The sequence below is a fragment of the Camelina sativa genome, chromosome 7 (assembly GCF_030686135.1).
Source record: "Camelina sativa cultivar CO46 ecotype springtype chromosome 7, ASM3068613v1".
In the NCBI taxonomy this organism is placed as follows: domain Eukaryota; kingdom Viridiplantae; phylum Streptophyta; class Magnoliopsida; order Brassicales; family Brassicaceae; genus Camelina; species Camelina sativa.
In genome coordinates this window covers 31,614,133-31,631,752 of record NC_141886.1, presented here as the reverse complement: position 1 = coordinate 31,631,752, position 17,620 = coordinate 31,614,133, and the positions used below count along the sequence as shown (strand labels likewise).

General features: G+C 40.3%; 3 protein-coding genes, 1 long non-coding RNA gene and 1 pseudogene across 7 annotated transcripts; 2 read left to right on the top strand and 3 right to left on the bottom strand.

The window, feature by feature from the left end:
• Positions 1 to 21: 21 nt before the first annotated feature.
• On the bottom strand, positions 22 to 6,235 carry LOC104703463 (golgin candidate 5). 3 transcript variants are annotated; one of them, XR_015561435.1, is made up of 21 exons: positions 5,889 to 6,235; positions 5,517 to 5,749; positions 4,236 to 5,194; positions 4,085 to 4,156; positions 3,876 to 3,950; positions 3,681 to 3,795; positions 3,463 to 3,524; positions 3,327 to 3,374; positions 2,843 to 3,127; positions 2,689 to 2,748; positions 2,457 to 2,540; positions 2,291 to 2,356; positions 2,107 to 2,205; positions 1,806 to 2,024; positions 1,405 to 1,516; positions 1,107 to 1,327; positions 718 to 777; positions 488 to 601; positions 331 to 405; positions 187 to 247; positions 22 to 88 (listed from the first exon to the last, which is right to left on the bottom strand). XR_015561435.1 is itself a non-coding variant. In XM_087457546.1 (20 exons), exons 2-20 carry the CDS (start codon positions 5,668 to 5,670, stop codon positions 239 to 241), a joined length of 2,889 nt encoding a protein of 962 aa, XP_087313672.1. In that variant the 5' UTR covers positions 5,671 to 5,749; positions 5,889 to 6,235; the 3' UTR covers positions 22 to 238. The 3 variants fall into 3 exon arrangements, 2 of the variants coding, with proteins under 2 accessions (XP_087313672.1, XP_087313673.1); XM_087457546.1 differs by having other exon boundaries at positions 22 to 247; XM_087457547.1 differs by lacking the exons at positions 22 to 88; positions 187 to 247; positions 331 to 405; positions 488 to 601 and having other exon boundaries at positions 718 to 966; positions 1,059 to 1,327.
• Positions 6,236 to 9,979: 3,744 nt separating this feature from the next.
• LOC104703459 (homeobox-leucine zipper protein GLABRA 2-like) lies at positions 9,980 to 14,085 on the top strand. Its single transcript, XM_087457539.1, has 9 exons — positions 9,980 to 10,322; positions 10,432 to 10,694; positions 11,489 to 11,606; positions 11,702 to 12,241; positions 12,316 to 12,420; positions 12,513 to 12,903; positions 13,003 to 13,274; positions 13,357 to 13,443; positions 13,514 to 14,085. The coding sequence occupies exons 1-9, from the start codon at positions 10,245 to 10,247 to the stop codon at positions 13,892 to 13,894; spliced, it is 2,235 nt and encodes a 744-aa protein (XP_087313665.1). The 5' UTR covers positions 9,980 to 10,244; the 3' UTR covers positions 13,895 to 14,085.
• A 142-nt stretch (positions 14,086 to 14,227) lies between these two features.
• LOC104754061 (small ribosomal subunit protein uS17c pseudogene) lies at positions 14,228 to 14,970 on the bottom strand (annotated as a pseudogene). The gene has a single exon (XR_015561433.1). The product of XR_015561433.1 is annotated as a small ribosomal subunit protein uS17c pseudogene (transcript).
• On the bottom strand, positions 14,228 to 17,498 carry LOC104705113 (rop guanine nucleotide exchange factor 12-like). Its single transcript, XM_010421098.2, has 6 exons — positions 16,991 to 17,498; positions 16,792 to 16,908; positions 16,535 to 16,689; positions 16,374 to 16,448; positions 15,979 to 16,239; positions 14,228 to 15,869 (listed from the first exon to the last, which is right to left on the bottom strand). The coding sequence occupies exons 1-6, from the start codon at positions 17,253 to 17,255 to the stop codon at positions 15,201 to 15,203; spliced, it is 1,542 nt and encodes a 513-aa protein (XP_010419400.2). The 5' UTR covers positions 17,256 to 17,498; the 3' UTR covers positions 14,228 to 15,200.
• Positions 16,107 to 17,559, top strand: LOC147941918 (uncharacterized). Its single transcript, XR_015561434.1, has 3 exons — positions 16,107 to 16,243; positions 16,348 to 16,517; positions 16,651 to 17,559. It is a non-coding gene; the product is annotated as an uncharacterized LOC147941918 (long non-coding RNA).
• The last annotated feature ends 61 nt before the right edge of the window (positions 17,560 to 17,620 follow it).

The following is a 17,620-nucleotide window of genomic DNA, read 5'->3' as shown; positions in this document are numbered from 1 at the left end:
TATAATTTACGACTTAACCCGTAAGCAAAAAAAACTTCCCTTCTTTCGAGCAGCAAAAATTTGTTTTGAAAAGCCTCGGGTTCAATACCTGAGATACATAGGATAGGACAAATGGAGGAAATACTGGGCTTTAGTTGTTAGCTTATAGCTATACAATAGTGGGTTACAGGGATTAGGTGGTCCTACTCATGAGCCTGAGCCTGCCAACACTTTGATCGCCATCTTCCCCTTGCTTCCCTCATTGGATCTGCAAAACCCAAAGATGCAATGAGCATGATGACCCTGCGTTTGTCAACACTTTTCCCTATACTTGTCTATGTTTTCACTTACCTTGTTCACCAGCATATTCACTTGCTCCCTGTACATCTCCTTCAGGTCCACTATATCCGCTCGAAGTTCCTCCAACTGCCACCCAAAACACCTTTTTTTGTTGAACCCACCACTGTTAATGCTGTATATACTACTATTTTATTCACATATATCTTACCTCCTCATCTCTTTCACCCATCAACTCCAGAGCAGCTGCATGCCTTTGCCTTAGTGCTTCCAGCTCTGCCTTTATGCCCGGGACCCTATCCGCCTCCCCCCGTAATTTTTCACACTACATCCACAGTCACCAGATATAGACGCCATATCATTTACAACACTCACCAAAATATATCAACTCTATATCACAGCATAAGACGCCATATCCCGCCTTCTCAGCGCTATACATACCTCTGCTGTCATTTTGACTAGTTCTTCAGCCAGGGAATCTCGGATAGACTCCATTGATGCCTGTCCCAAGGCAAATAGAGTTTTACAGTTAAATCCAACATCAGTGATGATACTAACAACCGGCCTATACTACCTCAATGAGTAGAGCTAAATCTTCTAAACCAGCTTACAAAAAAAGGCTAACCATAGTCTGCAACTAACCCATAATTTGTCAACATGATCCCTACACCCATAGTGGCCCACTAAAACCTATATCCAAGGTGAGCCGTTATAAGGGACTCTGAGATAACAAAATGATGTGAACCTCAATCTTATTACAAAGCCAATTGCCAAAAGCCTACCAATAGGGTTACACATAAATGACCCAGTTGGATACTTTCTACACCTACCAAGCGGGACATGTATGAAGCAAGTTCGCCCTCTTTCTGTCGAAGCGTGGCTTCATAAGCACTAGGTGTGATGCTCTTCATGTAGTACGGACTCATTGTTGCCTCAGGCGTGCTTCTCTTCTCAGAATACTTATCTGAAGAATCAAGAGAAGCTTGCAGAAAATAGCTCTCCTCCATGCTTCCAAGGCTGCCTGCGCTTGAGAGCTTTCTTGACAAGCCTCCTGATGTCATAATTAATAAATTAAAAGATATGCAAAGCTTGATTTATTATGAAGTAATCTAGATCAAGATGCATCACCATTCTCAAAGGCAGAATTTTGCCTTGCTATGGGAAGCTGTTCAGAGGCTGAGGAATTGATGCGGGATGTTCTTTCAAGATCCAAACGTGAAGCCTTCTCCCTCTCTAAGTCCTGAAAGAAAATTCAGCCATTTCAAGAAACAACATGAACAATAAAGTAGAATAATAAACTGAACAGTTTGCATGCTGGTAGAAACTACTAGAGATAAACAAGTTTGGGAAAGCACTACTTTGATTGATTTAAGACACGCTAGGTACTCCAGTCCACAAATTCCGTAACTGATGGGGCATTTATCATGGGATTCAATCTTTTATACTAGGTAATCTAGTATCCTTATGCATGAAGATAATCAATTCGGATTCTTCTTAGATAAACTTATGTCCTTAAAACTATGTAGCACCTTTTGAATAAGCTCGTTGTGGAGCAGAACTTCTTGCAACTCTTGCTTATGTTTTCTCCGAAGTTCCCTTAATTCCACCTCAAGTTGGTTTGCTCGACCTTCTAGAGTATCTACTTCCTCCTTAGCTGCCAGATACTCCTGTCTATTTTCTGCTGCTCTCTGCCTCTCTTTCTCAAGCGACTTGCTTAACTGGCCCTGTTCTGCCCTGAGGCATGAAAGCTGGATGGGAGAACTGGGTAAGCTAAAATTTAGAGAAAGCACGTGAAACTTGATGAAGAAAAGTGTGAAGGAGCATAGAAACCTGGGCCTCTAGAACATTGATCCTTGATAAAGTTTGTGAGAGACGTTCGTTCACAGAGCGTTCTCGTTCTTCAGCTGTTGCAGCTTTAGTTTCTGCTTCCTGAACATTTGTAGAAAGTGAACAAAAAGACAGAAAACAAAAATAATTGGCTGAATATAGCGTGTAGCAGTGTTATTCATAACACCTGCAATCGAGCATTCAGAGTTCTTTCTACAGCAGCCCACGCTTCTGCTCTTCTGGCTGTAGTTTCCTATCGCCAATCATATAAGAAGCATACAATATTACAATTATTTTTAAGATACAAATCTCAGGAATATTCTGAAAATAAAACATAAGGGTCAATTTTCTACCTGCATAGCCTCAATCTGTCTTAGGAGAGGCCTTGTCGACTCAGGAACCTGAGTGATCAATTCCTCACACCTCCGCTCACTAGCCTACAAGAAGGTTAGTTTAGCAAACAGAACAAACTATTAGTAACTAGGATTATTGTTCAAATGCCATGGCTACTAATAGTTTAAAGACCACAAGACCATAAACCAAAGAAAGAAATATGCATAGAGACAACAAAACATCTCTATTTACCTGATAACGTCTTTCAAGGTCCTCAATTTCTCGACGGAACATGTCTTCCCTAAACACTGCCTGCAAAAATTAGAGACCACCGACTAGATAAGTATAAATAAAATGATCAGATGATAACCCAGTAGTATCCCAAACTTAATCGAGTAAGACAAACCTGTTGCTCCTTTTTGCTTAAGGTTTGCCTCAATTCTTCCAGCGCCTGGACTAGCATAGATTCCCTCTCGCCGGCCTCCTTTAGACGATTCTCTAACTCTGTTCTCGCTTCATTGTTGGTACGCTCTTCAGCTAATGCTTGAGCTTCCTTCGCTGCAGCTAATGCATTTGAGTAATAGTCTTTCTGAGAAGTAAGTTCGGCTTGATGTTTTTCGATGGTCTCTTGCAGCAACTTTTCTGTAGCTGTCTTGTCCCTTTTAATGCTTTCAACCTTATTTTCTTCAGACTGGCAATTGAAAGGAAAAATTAATGAAGCTTAACAAACTTGACCAATGCAGTCATTTAGATATTGACCCTGCCTACAAGATTTTCAACCCAGCCTTTCATAAAACTTCTGGAAAATCAAGACAACCCTCTCATGCAGTTTCATTCATTAACGATGTGGTTAGAGAAACAACAAAGACATAGCTCGCCACATCAATTACCTGAAGCTTTGTGATCAGTCCTTTCTTCTCTTCTTCGACCTCTCTTATCTAACCCTCAAACAAATAAGGAAAGAGAAGAACCATGAGATTGATGGTATTAATAAGAGACTGAAACACGTAGATATTGAATATATACCTGAGCCCTTAGCTTCCTGATCTGAGCTTCTTGAGCAGCCTGTTTCTTTGAAAGCTCTTCGCCTGAAATGATGGGTATTAATATCATCAAGGGCTCAAGCTGAGCATTTTTCAGGCATGTTAAAAAGTTTACAGTTCGCTCTTGGGAGGCATAAACCCATTTTTTTAAAACCGAAATAGTATGCTCCATAACTCAAGCATTCCAAATGGTGGCCTTACCTTCAGCCATAACTTGATTTATAATTTCATCTTTTTCCTTCAAAAGGGCCGCAGCATCACTTTTCTTGTTATGTTCTCTTCTAAGTGTATCCCGCTCTTTGGTGAGAGCATAAACCTACAATGATAAGCACCATGAAGGCATATTTATAATGGAAGAGGAGAATGAAAAGAGAAGAACGCTAAAAGAAAACATACCTTCCTCTCAAGAGTTGCAACTCTTTGATGGTATTCTTCTCGCAAAGACTCAACTTCAGCTTCATTAGATTTCCTCTGTTGAACAGAGGTATTAGAATTTAGAATCAAAATCAACCCGAAGGAAAGGAAGATGGTTTAAAGACTGGGGAAACAATTAATACTTCATCTTCATCTAATAAAATATCAACATCCGGCATACTCATTAGTACCTTCAAATCCTCAGAGACAGATTTTAGCTGCTCATTTTCATGCATCAACTTCGCAATCTCATCAGCCTTTGCCTGCAAACAAATCACCAGAAATTTGGTACTGAAGCACCATATCTGTAACACAACCTTTCATGGGAATCTAAATATGTACCTGAGCTTGCCTTGCAGCACCTTGCAGGGCATTTTCCAACATTTTCATTTCCTTTTTGGTCTTCTCTAATTCCAGAACAACATCAGCGGAGTCGGAAACATTTGTAGCCGAGCTTGAACGCTGGTTTTCATTGAATTCACTAGCATCCAGTCTTGAATCTAGTTCAGAAGACACAAGATCTACGATTCTCTCTGAAATTTCATCTGAAGAAGATCTCTTTGGTACAGAAGACTCATGAGGAGGACTATCGGACTCAGAAATTGACGGATGAGTATGAGGAGACTCTGTACTATGTAAATTATTTATATCAGGTGAAACTTCATCATTTATAATCGAGGTTCCCTCTTCCAGATTTTCACCCAGAGTTTCCTGTTCAGTTGTTGTCTCATCCGTATCAGTAGACTTATGCAGTCCATCTAACACAGGGGGGTAAATTGTGTCTTTTTTCTCTAGAGTAACTTGTCTTGTTCCAGCGTCTTCTGGCTGTGATTCCACAACCTCTGATTCAGCATCTCCTCCTGACTCGGGATGTGAATCTTGAGAAGCTGTCATTTGGGGCTTTTCATTAGGTTCAGGACTAGTGATGTAACCTGATGATGCAGGATTCTGAAGAGAAGAGTCTTCGAGAACCATCTGTGATTCAGGATCATCATCATCATCTTTGAGATCTAAAACAACAGTAGTCTCTGTTACCTCGGGAATTTCTGCTTGATCAGCTTCTCTTATCACATTAGTTTCTTTATTTGCTTCAACAGATACTGCTTGTTCAGTAGCAAGATTAACAAATCCTTTTTCTTCTTCTTCTTCTTTTTCTTCTGTTCCTTCAATAAGAGACGGATTATCTGTACTGACGGAGTCTTCCAAAGTATCTGGCTTATCATCGGAGGTGTTACCCATGAAGGACATTACAGGATCGAAGAGACTTTTGGTATCAACAGCAGGTGGCCACATACTTGAAGCTGCATTAGAAAGAGAAGGAAATGTGAAGAGAAACCAAGCGAAAAAGAAACTCATGACACATAAGAGAAGATAGTGATTTTTTTTTAGTAATGTTAAGAAAACCCAGAAAAATTATAGCCAGTAGAAGCTGTGTGTAGCTAAAGGGGACAGATCCAAAAGATGTGAATAAAATGGAATATCTGAAGCACAGTAAATCCCATAACTGTACCATTGCAACAGCAGATCATGGATCGTATAAAATTTCTATGCAACCTTGACGAAACCTCCTATATAGATGATTCCTAGCAGATGATGATAAAGAGAAGAGAAGAGAAGAGAAACCTTCAGCGGGGGCAGATTCGTCGGACTTGTCGTCAAAGCCAAGGGCGTTGTCGAAATTCTTCTCGATGTTTTTGACGCTCTCCTGGAATTTATTGACTGCCCCGGTGAGATCTGGGAATCCTCCCAGAGAAACTTTTCCACTGAACCAAGCCATCTATCTGAAACTCGCTCGTTCCACCTTTTTTGAAAAAACAAAACAAAATCACCGGACCAGATCCATCTCCCAAGCAGACCTGCGCTTACAAGGAAAAACCAATAACCCGAGTTTTAAAATGGTGCTCGTGCGTGTGGCGATCACAGAGAAAAACAAAAGAGCAATTGGGATCATCATTCATCAGTTCACGGGGGAAGAGAAAAAAAAAAAAAACTTACGAGATGGAGATGCGTCGTCCTTGTCGTGATTTGATGAATGAGAGCCGTCGTGATCGAATTGCGGAGGAGGAGGAGACAGGAGAGACCGACCCCCCGATTGATATCAATAATCCTGCTTTTCTGGTTAGATCCCAAAATCGCAAAAGTCCAAATCCTTTTTTTTTTTTTTTTTCCACCGGCAACACAAACGACGTCGTTCTACTCACTAATCAAAAACGTTCTCTCTTAATAATCCTCCCTAATTTTTATTTGTATCATTTTAATTCATTTTATGTTTTGTTTTGGTCTGAATTTACTTACTAGTTACTTTGTTTGTACCTAACTAGTATTTATAATTCAAGTAATATACGTTGCTAATCAATAACCATACTTTCTTTTGTATGCATAACATAACGTACATGGCCCGTGTCCAACTGTTTATAGTTATAAGGGAAAACAATTGTGTGATCCAGCCTAATTAGCCAAATTGGGCCTATTAGAGCCCACCAATTCTGGGGCCATCGGCTTTAGGTTCCGCACGCTCACAAACATGACATGCATCATGCATATGATTAGCTTTTACCTTTTGTTTTAGTTTAGTTTAGTTTACAAACTCCCTCCTCTACATAATTCGATTACTTCGTCCGCTTTGTTTCTTGACAACTCATGTAAATTTCATACCCTCTCCTTCTACGTAATTCAACTATCATCTTCTTTAACTTAAATCACAATTATATATATACGTTTTGCATTTTCATTCAATTAATATTTATATATAATTATTCATATATTTTCATTTAATTAATATATTAATTAAAATACTACAACAAACGTAATGAAATAATTATGGATCATACCAAAAAATGTTGTCGTAAGATTTAAAGTATATCCAATATATACGGGGTACTCGCTAGCTAGCTCTCGCACAACTGTGTGCCTTTTAGCTTTCATCTGATTCTCTCCAACTAACTATCCATCTTTTGTTTTGTGGTTGGAGGTACCAAGAATATTAGGAACGTACGACTCATATGATGAATCAAATGCATTGTATTAATTATATACGTTTTTTTAAGTATATGGAGCAAGTTGTGTCCTCACTGTCTTTATCTGGCACAATCTCCTATGCCACCATTCCCTCTTCACACGTGTGCCCACTCAATGTCACAATTTGCATATACAGGTTTGCTTTCGCTTTCAGCGCGAGATCGGAACGTATTCCATTTTGGTGGGTCAATTCTCTATGTAGCTAGATAGTCGTAATTATTTGTAAGAATATAAATGACTATAAAGTATATATATAGTCAGTTACGTAACTTGCGTTGTTTGAGACCAAACAGCAACAAGAAAGAAAGAAAAAAGGATAGTCGGTTGCATCTTGGATTCAGCTTTAAGAGTTGTCTTAATTAATTTGGTAGCCCTACTAACTCCAAAGTTGATTATTTAGTTGCTTTCAATTAATATCCGCCTAAAATAAGCCAAAAGAGGACTCGTTTTGGAGGTTGCCAACATGGGTAAAGATATTAATCGTAAGAAAAGGAAAGGTTTTATTACGCAAAACCCTAAGTATGTAATTGAGAGAGGAGAGCAGCCAAAAGGAATGAAAGGATGAAAAAAGGAATCTGTAGGCAGTATTTAAGTAGTAATTAATATAGATAGAGCTAGCGGAGGAGATGTTAGGAGGCATTAATTTAATTAAAGAGCATGTGGTGAACCGTAAATGTTATGGTTGTTTCTCTCTCTATACATTATGTATCTACCTTTCCTAACTAACAATTCCATCGACCGTACGACTAACAAAGAAAAAAAAGAAACTGACGAAGCTAGCTAGCTTTTGAATTGCAGATATACGTATATTTATTTAGTCCACTAGCTAGAAGCTAGTTATAGTATTATATATTACTGTTCTCCATCAAATGTACGTATGTATAGGTTTTAATTAACCTACGAACTAGCTCTCTATACTTTTTTTTTTGGTATCAGACTAGCTCTCTATATATACTGTTAGTTTGTAAGTGACTGAACTACAAACCATGTAGTTGCATGCTGTGATGCATGCGTCTTGTGAATATGTAATATGTTATGGAGTTTGCGTACACATATAAATGAAAGTATCGATCGATCAATGTATGAAACTGTAAAAATCTTTAAGTCGCGATATAATTACAAGAGAAACAAAATTTGATTTTGTTAAATATGTATATACACATGTGCATATATGAGTGGCCTTCTTATACATACAGTATATATATATATATAGAGAGAGAGAGAGGTAGGGTAAGTAAGTAATAAAGAGAGGGTGGAGAAAATGGAAAGGGGTTGGAGGCAAACCCATAAAGAGCATTCATTTCCTTTTAAGGTCGCTGAAATTAATGAGTAACGATCGGTCAAATGCCCTTCTCTCGCTGACCGACGTCTCTTTCCGCTTCCCCCCCTCACGTCATCCTTTTAGCTTCTTCTTAATTCTATTCTATCTATATTTTTAACTTTCTAACAACAACTCTTCCTTCCCCTCATGCCTTTACCGTTAGTCGTCTTAATATTGTTTATTTACACTGCTACTAGCTAGTGTATTAGATTCGATTTTGGATTCCAGGAATATATATATCATTAGTTTTATACTAGTATATATATTAATATGGCCTGGAGCACAAGCTATATATATATATATATATATATAGCTAGCCATTTGATCAACTAATTAAGGTTTACCATCCATGTAGCAGCTGTAATATTCTGTAGTCATCAATCTCTCTTACCAATGCTTTTTCCAGTTTCCTATGCCGAATAATGCAATTACTTGCGTACTATATCTACACCGAGTTTACAATATAACTATATAAGTATATGTATATTGTAGATATATATAGATTTTCTAAAACCAAAGATGTGATGATGTTAGCGTTTTGCATAAGTTACCAATTGTTTGAAAGAAGTGATCTGATCAACAATAATAGATAAACTATAGTACGTACTTCTTCACATGTTTACCAAAAAAAATTAAACTATAGTACGTACATACACTGTATTAAATTATAAATAATTGTATATAGTAGTAAGTAATAAATAAAGACAAGTCATGAAAATAAGAGTAATGATGATGATAGATGATAATTAAGGAGGGAAGAAGAAAGCAGAAAATGCGGTTGGAAAATTAGGTGCTTAAAAGTTAGTTGAGTCCATCCCCAGTATCTAACGGTCAACTCTCTCTTTCTAGAATAGATAGATTAAATTAAACCAATTAATTAAGAAATCATAATCTGACAAAATATGTCTTTCTCTTTCTCTCTCTACACACTTAAAGAAGAGACAGGGAGAAGTTCGTATTTTGTTTGTATACCCTTAAAAATCAATCATGCAACCCGCCGCGCCGGCCCCTTATTCTCATTCCTTCTCCCCACTGTCTACAGTAATCTACTGTATTTAGCAACGTCATTATATATATTTGTAGTTTTAACGGATAACAATTCATGATTAATGGCATGCATAGCCAGCTACTTATATATACACGTATGTTCAAGCTCAACTCTATCCTCGCATGATTTACAATCCTTCAGTTCTTGTGTGCGGACACGATTATTCCAAAACATGTATCATACTAAAAAAACTATAGTAGCTGAACTGAATTAATTAATGGAAGGGGTGATTTTCCATATTCGACTTTAAATTTTGCTGTATAAATATATATATAGCTAGGATAATCGAATTATTTTATAGAGGATTTTTTTTTTTTGAATTGTCGATCGTTGGATGCAATTTCTGTAGCTGGCCATGTTTTAAACTAATCAATTGTCGGATTGAAGAAGCTAGTAGTCAATATTATAAATAATACTCCTTCCGTTTCAAAATATAAGATGTTTTAGAGAAGTTTTTTGTTTCATAATATATGATATTTTCAAGTTTTTATGCAACTTTTAGATTAGTTTAGTATTTTATATTATGCAGTATTGTTTCTGATTGATTGAACTTGTTAAAAGTAAAAAGTTATTAATCTGTGTGTTTTAATTAAAACATTTTATATTTTGAAACAGAGGGAATACTTAATAAAACAGTAAAAGAACTAATTAAAGAGATGGGTATATTAATTATTAAAAAAAGTTAATTATAATAAAATTAAACAAGCACCTAAAAGTCAAGCGGCACGTAGAGAAATGGAAGAAGTATCTGAAGAACGACCGGTTATATAATTGGAATTGAAGAGGCTATATCATCATCCATCGATCGATCATATATAGCTTATATATTAATTAATACTATACAAAAAGTACATTTATTGTTGGTATTTAAAAAAGAAAAGAGAGAGATATATATATAAAAGGAAGAGGAAGTGCGAGGAGAAAGAGGGGAAGATAAGCAAATTAAGAAGGGATTGGATTTTGTATGTCAATGGCCGTCGAGATGTCTTCGAAACAACCCACCAAAGATTTTTTCTCGTCTCCAGCCCTCTCCCTCTCTCTCGTACATATATATACCCTCTTTCTCTAATTCTTTCTGTATAACACTCACATAAACATAATACTATAATTTGTTTTATATTGATTTTAATGGAGACTATCTACACGTACAGGCTGGGATATTCCGAAATGCATCGTCCGGCAACACCGACCCTGCCGAGGAGGACTTTCTGAGCAGAAGGGTAGTTGAGGATGAGGATCGTACAGTGGAGATGAGCAGCGAGAACTCTGGACCCACGAGATCTAGATCAGAGGAGGACTTGGAGGGTGAGGATCACGACGAGGACTTGGAGGACGACGACGGCAACAAAGGCAATAAGAGGAAGAGGAAGAAGTATCATCGCCACACCACCGATCAGATCAGACACATGGAAGCGTACGTTCTTTCTTTTAACCCTTTTTAATATTTCTTCTCTATCATTTTTATGCTTCACCCCTCATCCCACACTTCTCCTAATTATATAGTTTCACTAGGGGATGATCCGATATTACTTCTTTAGGGTTTCAAACAAGGAACTTCATTATTTATTAATTAGTTGGGTTGGGTTTTTTTTTCCCTGCTGTGTCTGTTCATTTCTAGATCTCCACCCTAGCTCCCCTCTTTTTATTCCTCCCAAATATATATATATATATATATATATATATATATGTGTGTGTGTGTGTGTTTTATTTCATGTAACACCTCATCTCCATATATTCTTACTTTTATATATAAGTAGTACTTAGTGGAAGGAGGATGGTGTCTTGCGCTGAGGAGGATGGTGTCTTGCGCTGAAGAGCAGCATATTCACACGTTAATTTACGCCTCTCCATTAGTTTCACACCTATACTTAAAAATGTATTCATATATTGCCGATGATGATATATATCCAGCATTGATCATTTCTATGCCCTTAGTTGCATAGTTTGCCTACGCTTTCTCTTAATTATAAATTCTCCCTCTTCTCCAGACATGATGACTTTAGTTGTAATTCTACTACACTATATATGTAGGGTCAAACGATACAGTGTTAATTTGTTTCGCACGATCATAATTAAAGCCTAATGGTATAGTTAGGGTTCGGTTGCTTGCATATGTAAGACTTAGTTTAATCTTTAATTTAGAAAACAACAAACACATACATGTAAATAATAATTAATATGTCTCTGAATTATTTGATGAGGTTGCAGGCTATTCAAAGAGACACCACATCCGGACGAGAAGCAACGACAGCAGCTAAGCAAGCAATTAGGACTGGCTCCTCGCCAGGTCAAGTTCTGGTTTCAAAATCGCCGCACCCAGATCAAGGTATGTATATCTACGTGACATTTATTGATTGTGAGAATAAATTAAAAGACCATGCATGCAGTAATTAGTAGCTATAAAATAAAAACACTGAACAGGCTATTCAAGAACGGCACGAGAACTCGCTGCTCAAGGCTGAGCTGGAGAAGCTGCGAGAGGAAAACAAAGCCATGAGAGAGTCGTTTTCCAAGGCGGCTAATTCCTCCTGCCCCAACTGCGGAGGAGGCCCCGATGATCTCCATCTCGAAAACTCCAAACTGAAAGCCGAGCTTGATAAACTTCGTGCAGCTCTCGGTCGCACTCCCTATCCCCTGCAGGCTTCATGCTCCGAAGATCAAGAACAACGTCTCGGATCTCTCGATTTCTACACTGGCGTATTTGCCCTGGAGAAGTCCCGCATCGCCGAGATTGCCAACCGAGCCACCCTTGAACTCCAGAAGATGGCCACCTCCGGCGAACCTCTGTGGCTCCGCAGCGTTGAGACTGGCCGTGAAATTCTTAACTACGACGAGTACCTCAAGGAGTTTCCTCAAGCTCAAGCCTCTTCGTTGCCTGGAAGGAAGACCATCGAAGCATCTAGAGATGTGGGGATTGTGTTTATGGACGCACATAAACTTGCCCAGAGTTTCATGGACGTGGTACTTAATTTTTATTTTTACCTTTATCACTAGTTATATTAAAGGATGCAATAAATTAATTGATGTGCATGCAGGGGCAATGGAAAGAGATGTTTGCGTGCTTGGTCTCAAAAGCGGCGACTGTTGATGTAATCCGTCAAGGTGAAGGGCCTTCACGGATTGACGGTGCCATTCAGTTGGTGAGTTACGTTGTCAACTTTATATATTTCATACAAAAAGTGAAACTTAATAATGACGACTACTGAGCTGATACATGGGGATGGACTGGCAGATGTTTGGGGAGATGCAGCTGCTCACTCCGGTCGTTCCCACTAGAGAAGTGTACTTCGTGAGAAGCTGCCGGCAGCTGACCCCTGAGAAATGGGCTATTGTGGACGTCTCGGTGTCCGTGGAGGACAGCAACACAGAGAAGGAGGCTTCTCTTCTTAAATGCCGAAAACTGCCCTCAGGGTGCATCATTGAGGACACCTCCAACGGCCACTCCAAGGTCACCTGGGTGGAGCACCTTGACGTGTCTGCCTCCACAGTTCAGCCTCTCTTCCGCTCCTTAGTCAACACCGGTTTGGCCTTTGGGGCTCGACACTGGGTCGCCACACTTCAGCTCCACTGCGAACGCCTCGTCTTCTTCATGGCTACCAACGTCCCCACCAAGGACTCTCTCGGTCTGTCTATATCCCTGGATCCTCCATTTACTATCTCTGTCTTTCGATACATATAATATCTTCATTACTTCTAAACTCTCTCGGTCTGCTGATGAGCAGGAGTTACAACACTGGCCGGGAGAAAGAGCGTGCTGAAGATGGCGCAAAGGATGACACAAAGCTTCTACCGCGCCATTGCTGCATCAAGCTACCATCAATGGACAAAAATCACCACAAAAACTGGTCAAGACATGCGAGTTTCTTCCAGGAAGAACCTCCATGATCCTGGGGAACCCACGGGAGTCATTGTCTGCGCTTCTTCTTCCCTCTGGTTACCTGTTTCCCCAACTCTTCTCTTTGATTTCTTTAGAGATGAAGCTCGTCGCCATGAGGTACATTCTCAAACCCATACACATTTTATGCAAACGATAAAACGGGCTTCCACTCATATATCTAACTATACATCATCATCAGTGGGATGCTTTGTCGAACGGAGCGCATGTCCAGTCTATTGCAAGCTTATCCAAGGGACAAGACAGAGGCAACTCAGTGGCTATCCAGGTAGGCTTATTTTGTCTGCACAATTCTTTCAATTGGTCTCGGCTTCCATAATCTGGATGTCTATTTCCAGACAGTGAAAACGAGGGAAAAGAGCATATGGGTGCTGCAAGACAGCTGCACTAACTCGTACGAGTCGGTGGTGGTATACGCTCCGGTAGATATAAACACGACGCAGCTGGTGCTCACGGGACATGATTCAAGCAGCATCCAAATCCTGCCCTGTGGATTCTCAATCATACCCGATGGAGTAGAGTCACGGCCACTGGTAATCACGACAACACAAGATGACAGAAATAGCCAAGGAGGGTCTCTCCTCACACTGGCCCTCCAAACCCTCATCAACCCTTCTCCTGCAGCAAAACTGAATATGGAGTCTGTGGATTCCGTCACAAACCTCGTCTCTGTTACGCTACACAACATTAAGAGAAGCCTACAAATCGAAGATTGTTGATGACAACTCACTCACAACAGGTGCCACTCTTTATATATGAAGAAGAAGATGTTACTATCTATATAAGTATATGATAATGTATAGCACTGCATTAAGTATTGTACAAAAACGAGGCCGAGCTCTCTCTTCTGCAATCATATTATTACCTATTATTATTATCCAACACTAAATATATATATTTGGTCCACAAAGCAGCGATTGAAAACTCTCAGATTCCATTCTCAAATATGAACCAAAACAAAAGTGGAATCAGTTAGACCAGAATCCACGAAAAGGCATATTTATATTTTGCAACAGAAAAAGAAAAGATAACAGTAGTTGGAATCGAAGACATTGCCAACACAAAGATCATTCACATTCTAAATGTAACTGAGGAGGCAGGTCAGGCAAAACAAAATGGTACTACTAAGGAAACAAATCAGATTGAAATAACAAAAGCATTCCATAGATTACAGAGAGTTGGGGATACACAAACAAACAGAAGAAGAAGCAGAGCATCATCGGAATCGGAAACGGAAGGCAAAAAAAAAGAAAGACAGCTTTTACCGGCCGAGAGAAACAAAGACAATAGTAATGCTCTAAGCAGCAGGCTGCTGAGACTCCAAGGGAATGCCAAGGAGGCCATCTCCTCCGGCTCCGGCTCCGGCTCCAGATTTCCTGGCGACGACAGGAAGCGCCACAAATGATTTGGTCTTACTGATGGGTCTGCTCTTTTCCAGCCTCACCACGTCGCCCACCTTGAACTGATTATCAGGGTCATGAGCTTGGTACTTCTTCTTCATCCTCACTCGCCTCTTGTACTTTGGGTGGGGAGCCAGCCTCACCACCTCCACCGCCACAGTCTTGTCGTTGGTTGCGCACACCACGCGCCCCTGCATCGTTTTCATCGCTCTGATGACCGGAACTAAAGCCGGCATTCTAGGGTTCGGGAACGAATTGGGCTTAGATAGGGAAGAGAGAGGAGTGGAGCCATGGGCGAAGGGAGACGAAAGCTTCAGAGCTTGCAGAGATGAGGTTAGGGACGTCATCGTTATCTATCCCCAGAGAGGAATTGGGTTTTGGAAGAAGAAGAAGATAAGGCTACTTTACATTCATATATACATACAGATGAATTGGTTAAAAATGGGTTTACAGTAAAATGGGCCTAGTTTTAAAGCCCAATTGGGGGGTTTTTTATAAACAAGGAATTACAAAGCCCATTGAAAAGTTTTGAATCCTAAAAAGAATTAATTAATTTAATTTATCTGTCTTCCTCGCTCTTTTGTTTGCCCCTTCTCCTAGATCTCCCCCACCACCACATTTACTATCAATGCCGGGCCGTTGGACTCTTGACGCCGCCTAGGGTTTCTAGGTATGAGGTCTTCTTTGTGGTCACTACGCTCAGCTTCTCCTTCACCAACGGATCATCCGATACATCCTTCTTGGACTCTAAGTCGCCGTTCCCCTGACCGGCCTGATCGAAGTCCCATCCCATGAAATCCGACAGCGTCATGCTCCCGACCAGCGTCTCGTCCTCTGATTCAATCGGGGTGCTCCTCTTGTTCACCGCTCTGTCTGCCTCCAAAACATCGTCTATTCTCGACAGCACCGTGTACGCCAAGCTCTCCAGTATTCTCGAGTAGCTCTCCAGCACCGCTTGACCCACGTCCTTGTTGAACTGGATCTTGCTGATGTCGAGTGAAGACTGAGAAATCCCAGGGTATCTATGCTTGAGGATGAGCAAAATGGTCTCAGCCCGCTCTTCGAACACCTCTCGCTTCTCCAGGCTCACTCCGGACGCCCATGGTGCCGATGACTTGCTGTCTTTGTAAACCATTTTGCGTTTCCATATAACGATTGATGCCTCGATTCTGTTTTTGAGGTCGACGATCTTGTGCTCCGAGGACATGTCCATGCTGTTCAGGAACTGGTCCGGGTCAAAGAAGTCCACCGTTATATTCTTGTACAACTGATCCCCGAGACTCGCCCTCCCGTTCTGTACAAACCAAAACCAATAAAAAAACAATTCTGAGTAAGTATTATTCTCTCATACTCGGAAAAAAAATCCATTAACAAACTGGATTGTGTGTTGTGTGGTTGGTTACCTTAGGGAGAGAGTCGATGTAGCTCTCAGGTATTTCCATCTCGAACAAAACCTGTGCGTTTATGGCCATGGCTGCCTTTAGAACCTGGTTTACACTGTCCTTCTGGTACTGCAAGAACCTTCTAGCTGCATCTGATAGACCATCTGGCGGAACTTTGACTGTCGGAATCCACCATTTTTCGTCGTTTCTCTTGTCTGAGTCAGGGGAGTCTTTTGAAACATAGGTGAACTCGCTTTGGTCCTTGAAATTTTCTAGACAATCCTAGGTAAGAGAAATTAAGAGCTGGATGATGATTCTTATTGGAATTATTTAAAGCACTGACATTTGTTTCTTCATAATGTACTTGGTCAACTCATATATATCAACTAGGAGATGAGAGCTAGAGAGGTCCTTACGATGAGCATGGCGTCCAGTTTCTTCAATGCGGGGATGTTCATGTGTAGGTCAGTACGTTGGCGTGTGGTCATTATCTGTTAAATCATCAAAGACCAATAACATTAAGGAATCATGGGATGTTTTACCAAATGAAGGATAGATAGGTAAGCAAGTAACATGCCTCCATATTGGTCCCATCTTTATTTTTTTGCTGAGATGGAGCAAACTCCACAACGTAGTCGGTCACCGAGAGAAGCCAATCAATCTCTTTTCTCCATCTTGCTCTCCTCTCTGCAGGCATTGGCTCCAAACGCCGTTGCTCTCCGAACACGGAAGCTACATACCCAACCACATGTATATAAACGTCGACGTCAGAGATGGTTGGTTAATAAAAAAGAAAAAGAAAAGAGAAAAGAGGGTCCATGATGATCCAGCTACCTGCAATGTTTGTGATTGCGTTTGAGAGGGCGAGAGCAGAGGATACTCCTTTGCCTCCACCGGAGTTGTCCTCTCCCAGCAACAGCTTGGAGAAGCGTTCTTTCATCTGCTCCACATCTGCCATTAATTATCGCAAAGCCATACGTTAGCTAGATAAGAAAGAAGGAAAGTCACGAAAAGAGAGAGAGAGAGTACATGCCTGCCAAAAGCTGCTTTTCTCTAGCCAGTGCGGCGGCGAGCGCTGCTTCATCCGCAGCTGATCTTAAAAGTGGCGGGGCCTTACTAGGATGAATAATTGTCAACGGTTCGGCCTCGTTGGACCCCGTGGCAGCCTCATCTAGACCTGTCTCGACGCTGAGACTTTTGGCGTGTCTCGTTGCATTGTTGTTTTCGTTGTTCCTCCATTTGAAATTAAAGAGCCTGCTCCTATAGCTTTCCTGTTCTTCTTCTGATGCACGAACCATTCCTGGTGCCTTTGATCGCAACACGAGAGAGAGAGAGAGAGAGAATTAGAGAGGAGAGAGAGAGAGAGGATCAGAAGGGGCCTCTCTTGAGATAGGGAGAATCAAAATGTAGTGGGAGGGGGAAGAAGCTAATCGAGCGGCAAAACAATAAAGAGGATTTGCCTGCCTAATTGTTGTTACAGTGACTTTGGCTTTGAGAAAATTGTGGAGCTTCTTCTTTCTTTTTTTGGAATGAGGGGACGTGGGGCGCATGTTTTAGACCACATCTCTTAATTTTAACTAATCATTATTTAGGATTTGATAATTTGAGATATATATATATATATATATAGAGAGAGAGAGAGAGAGAGGTGTGTTTGAATCAA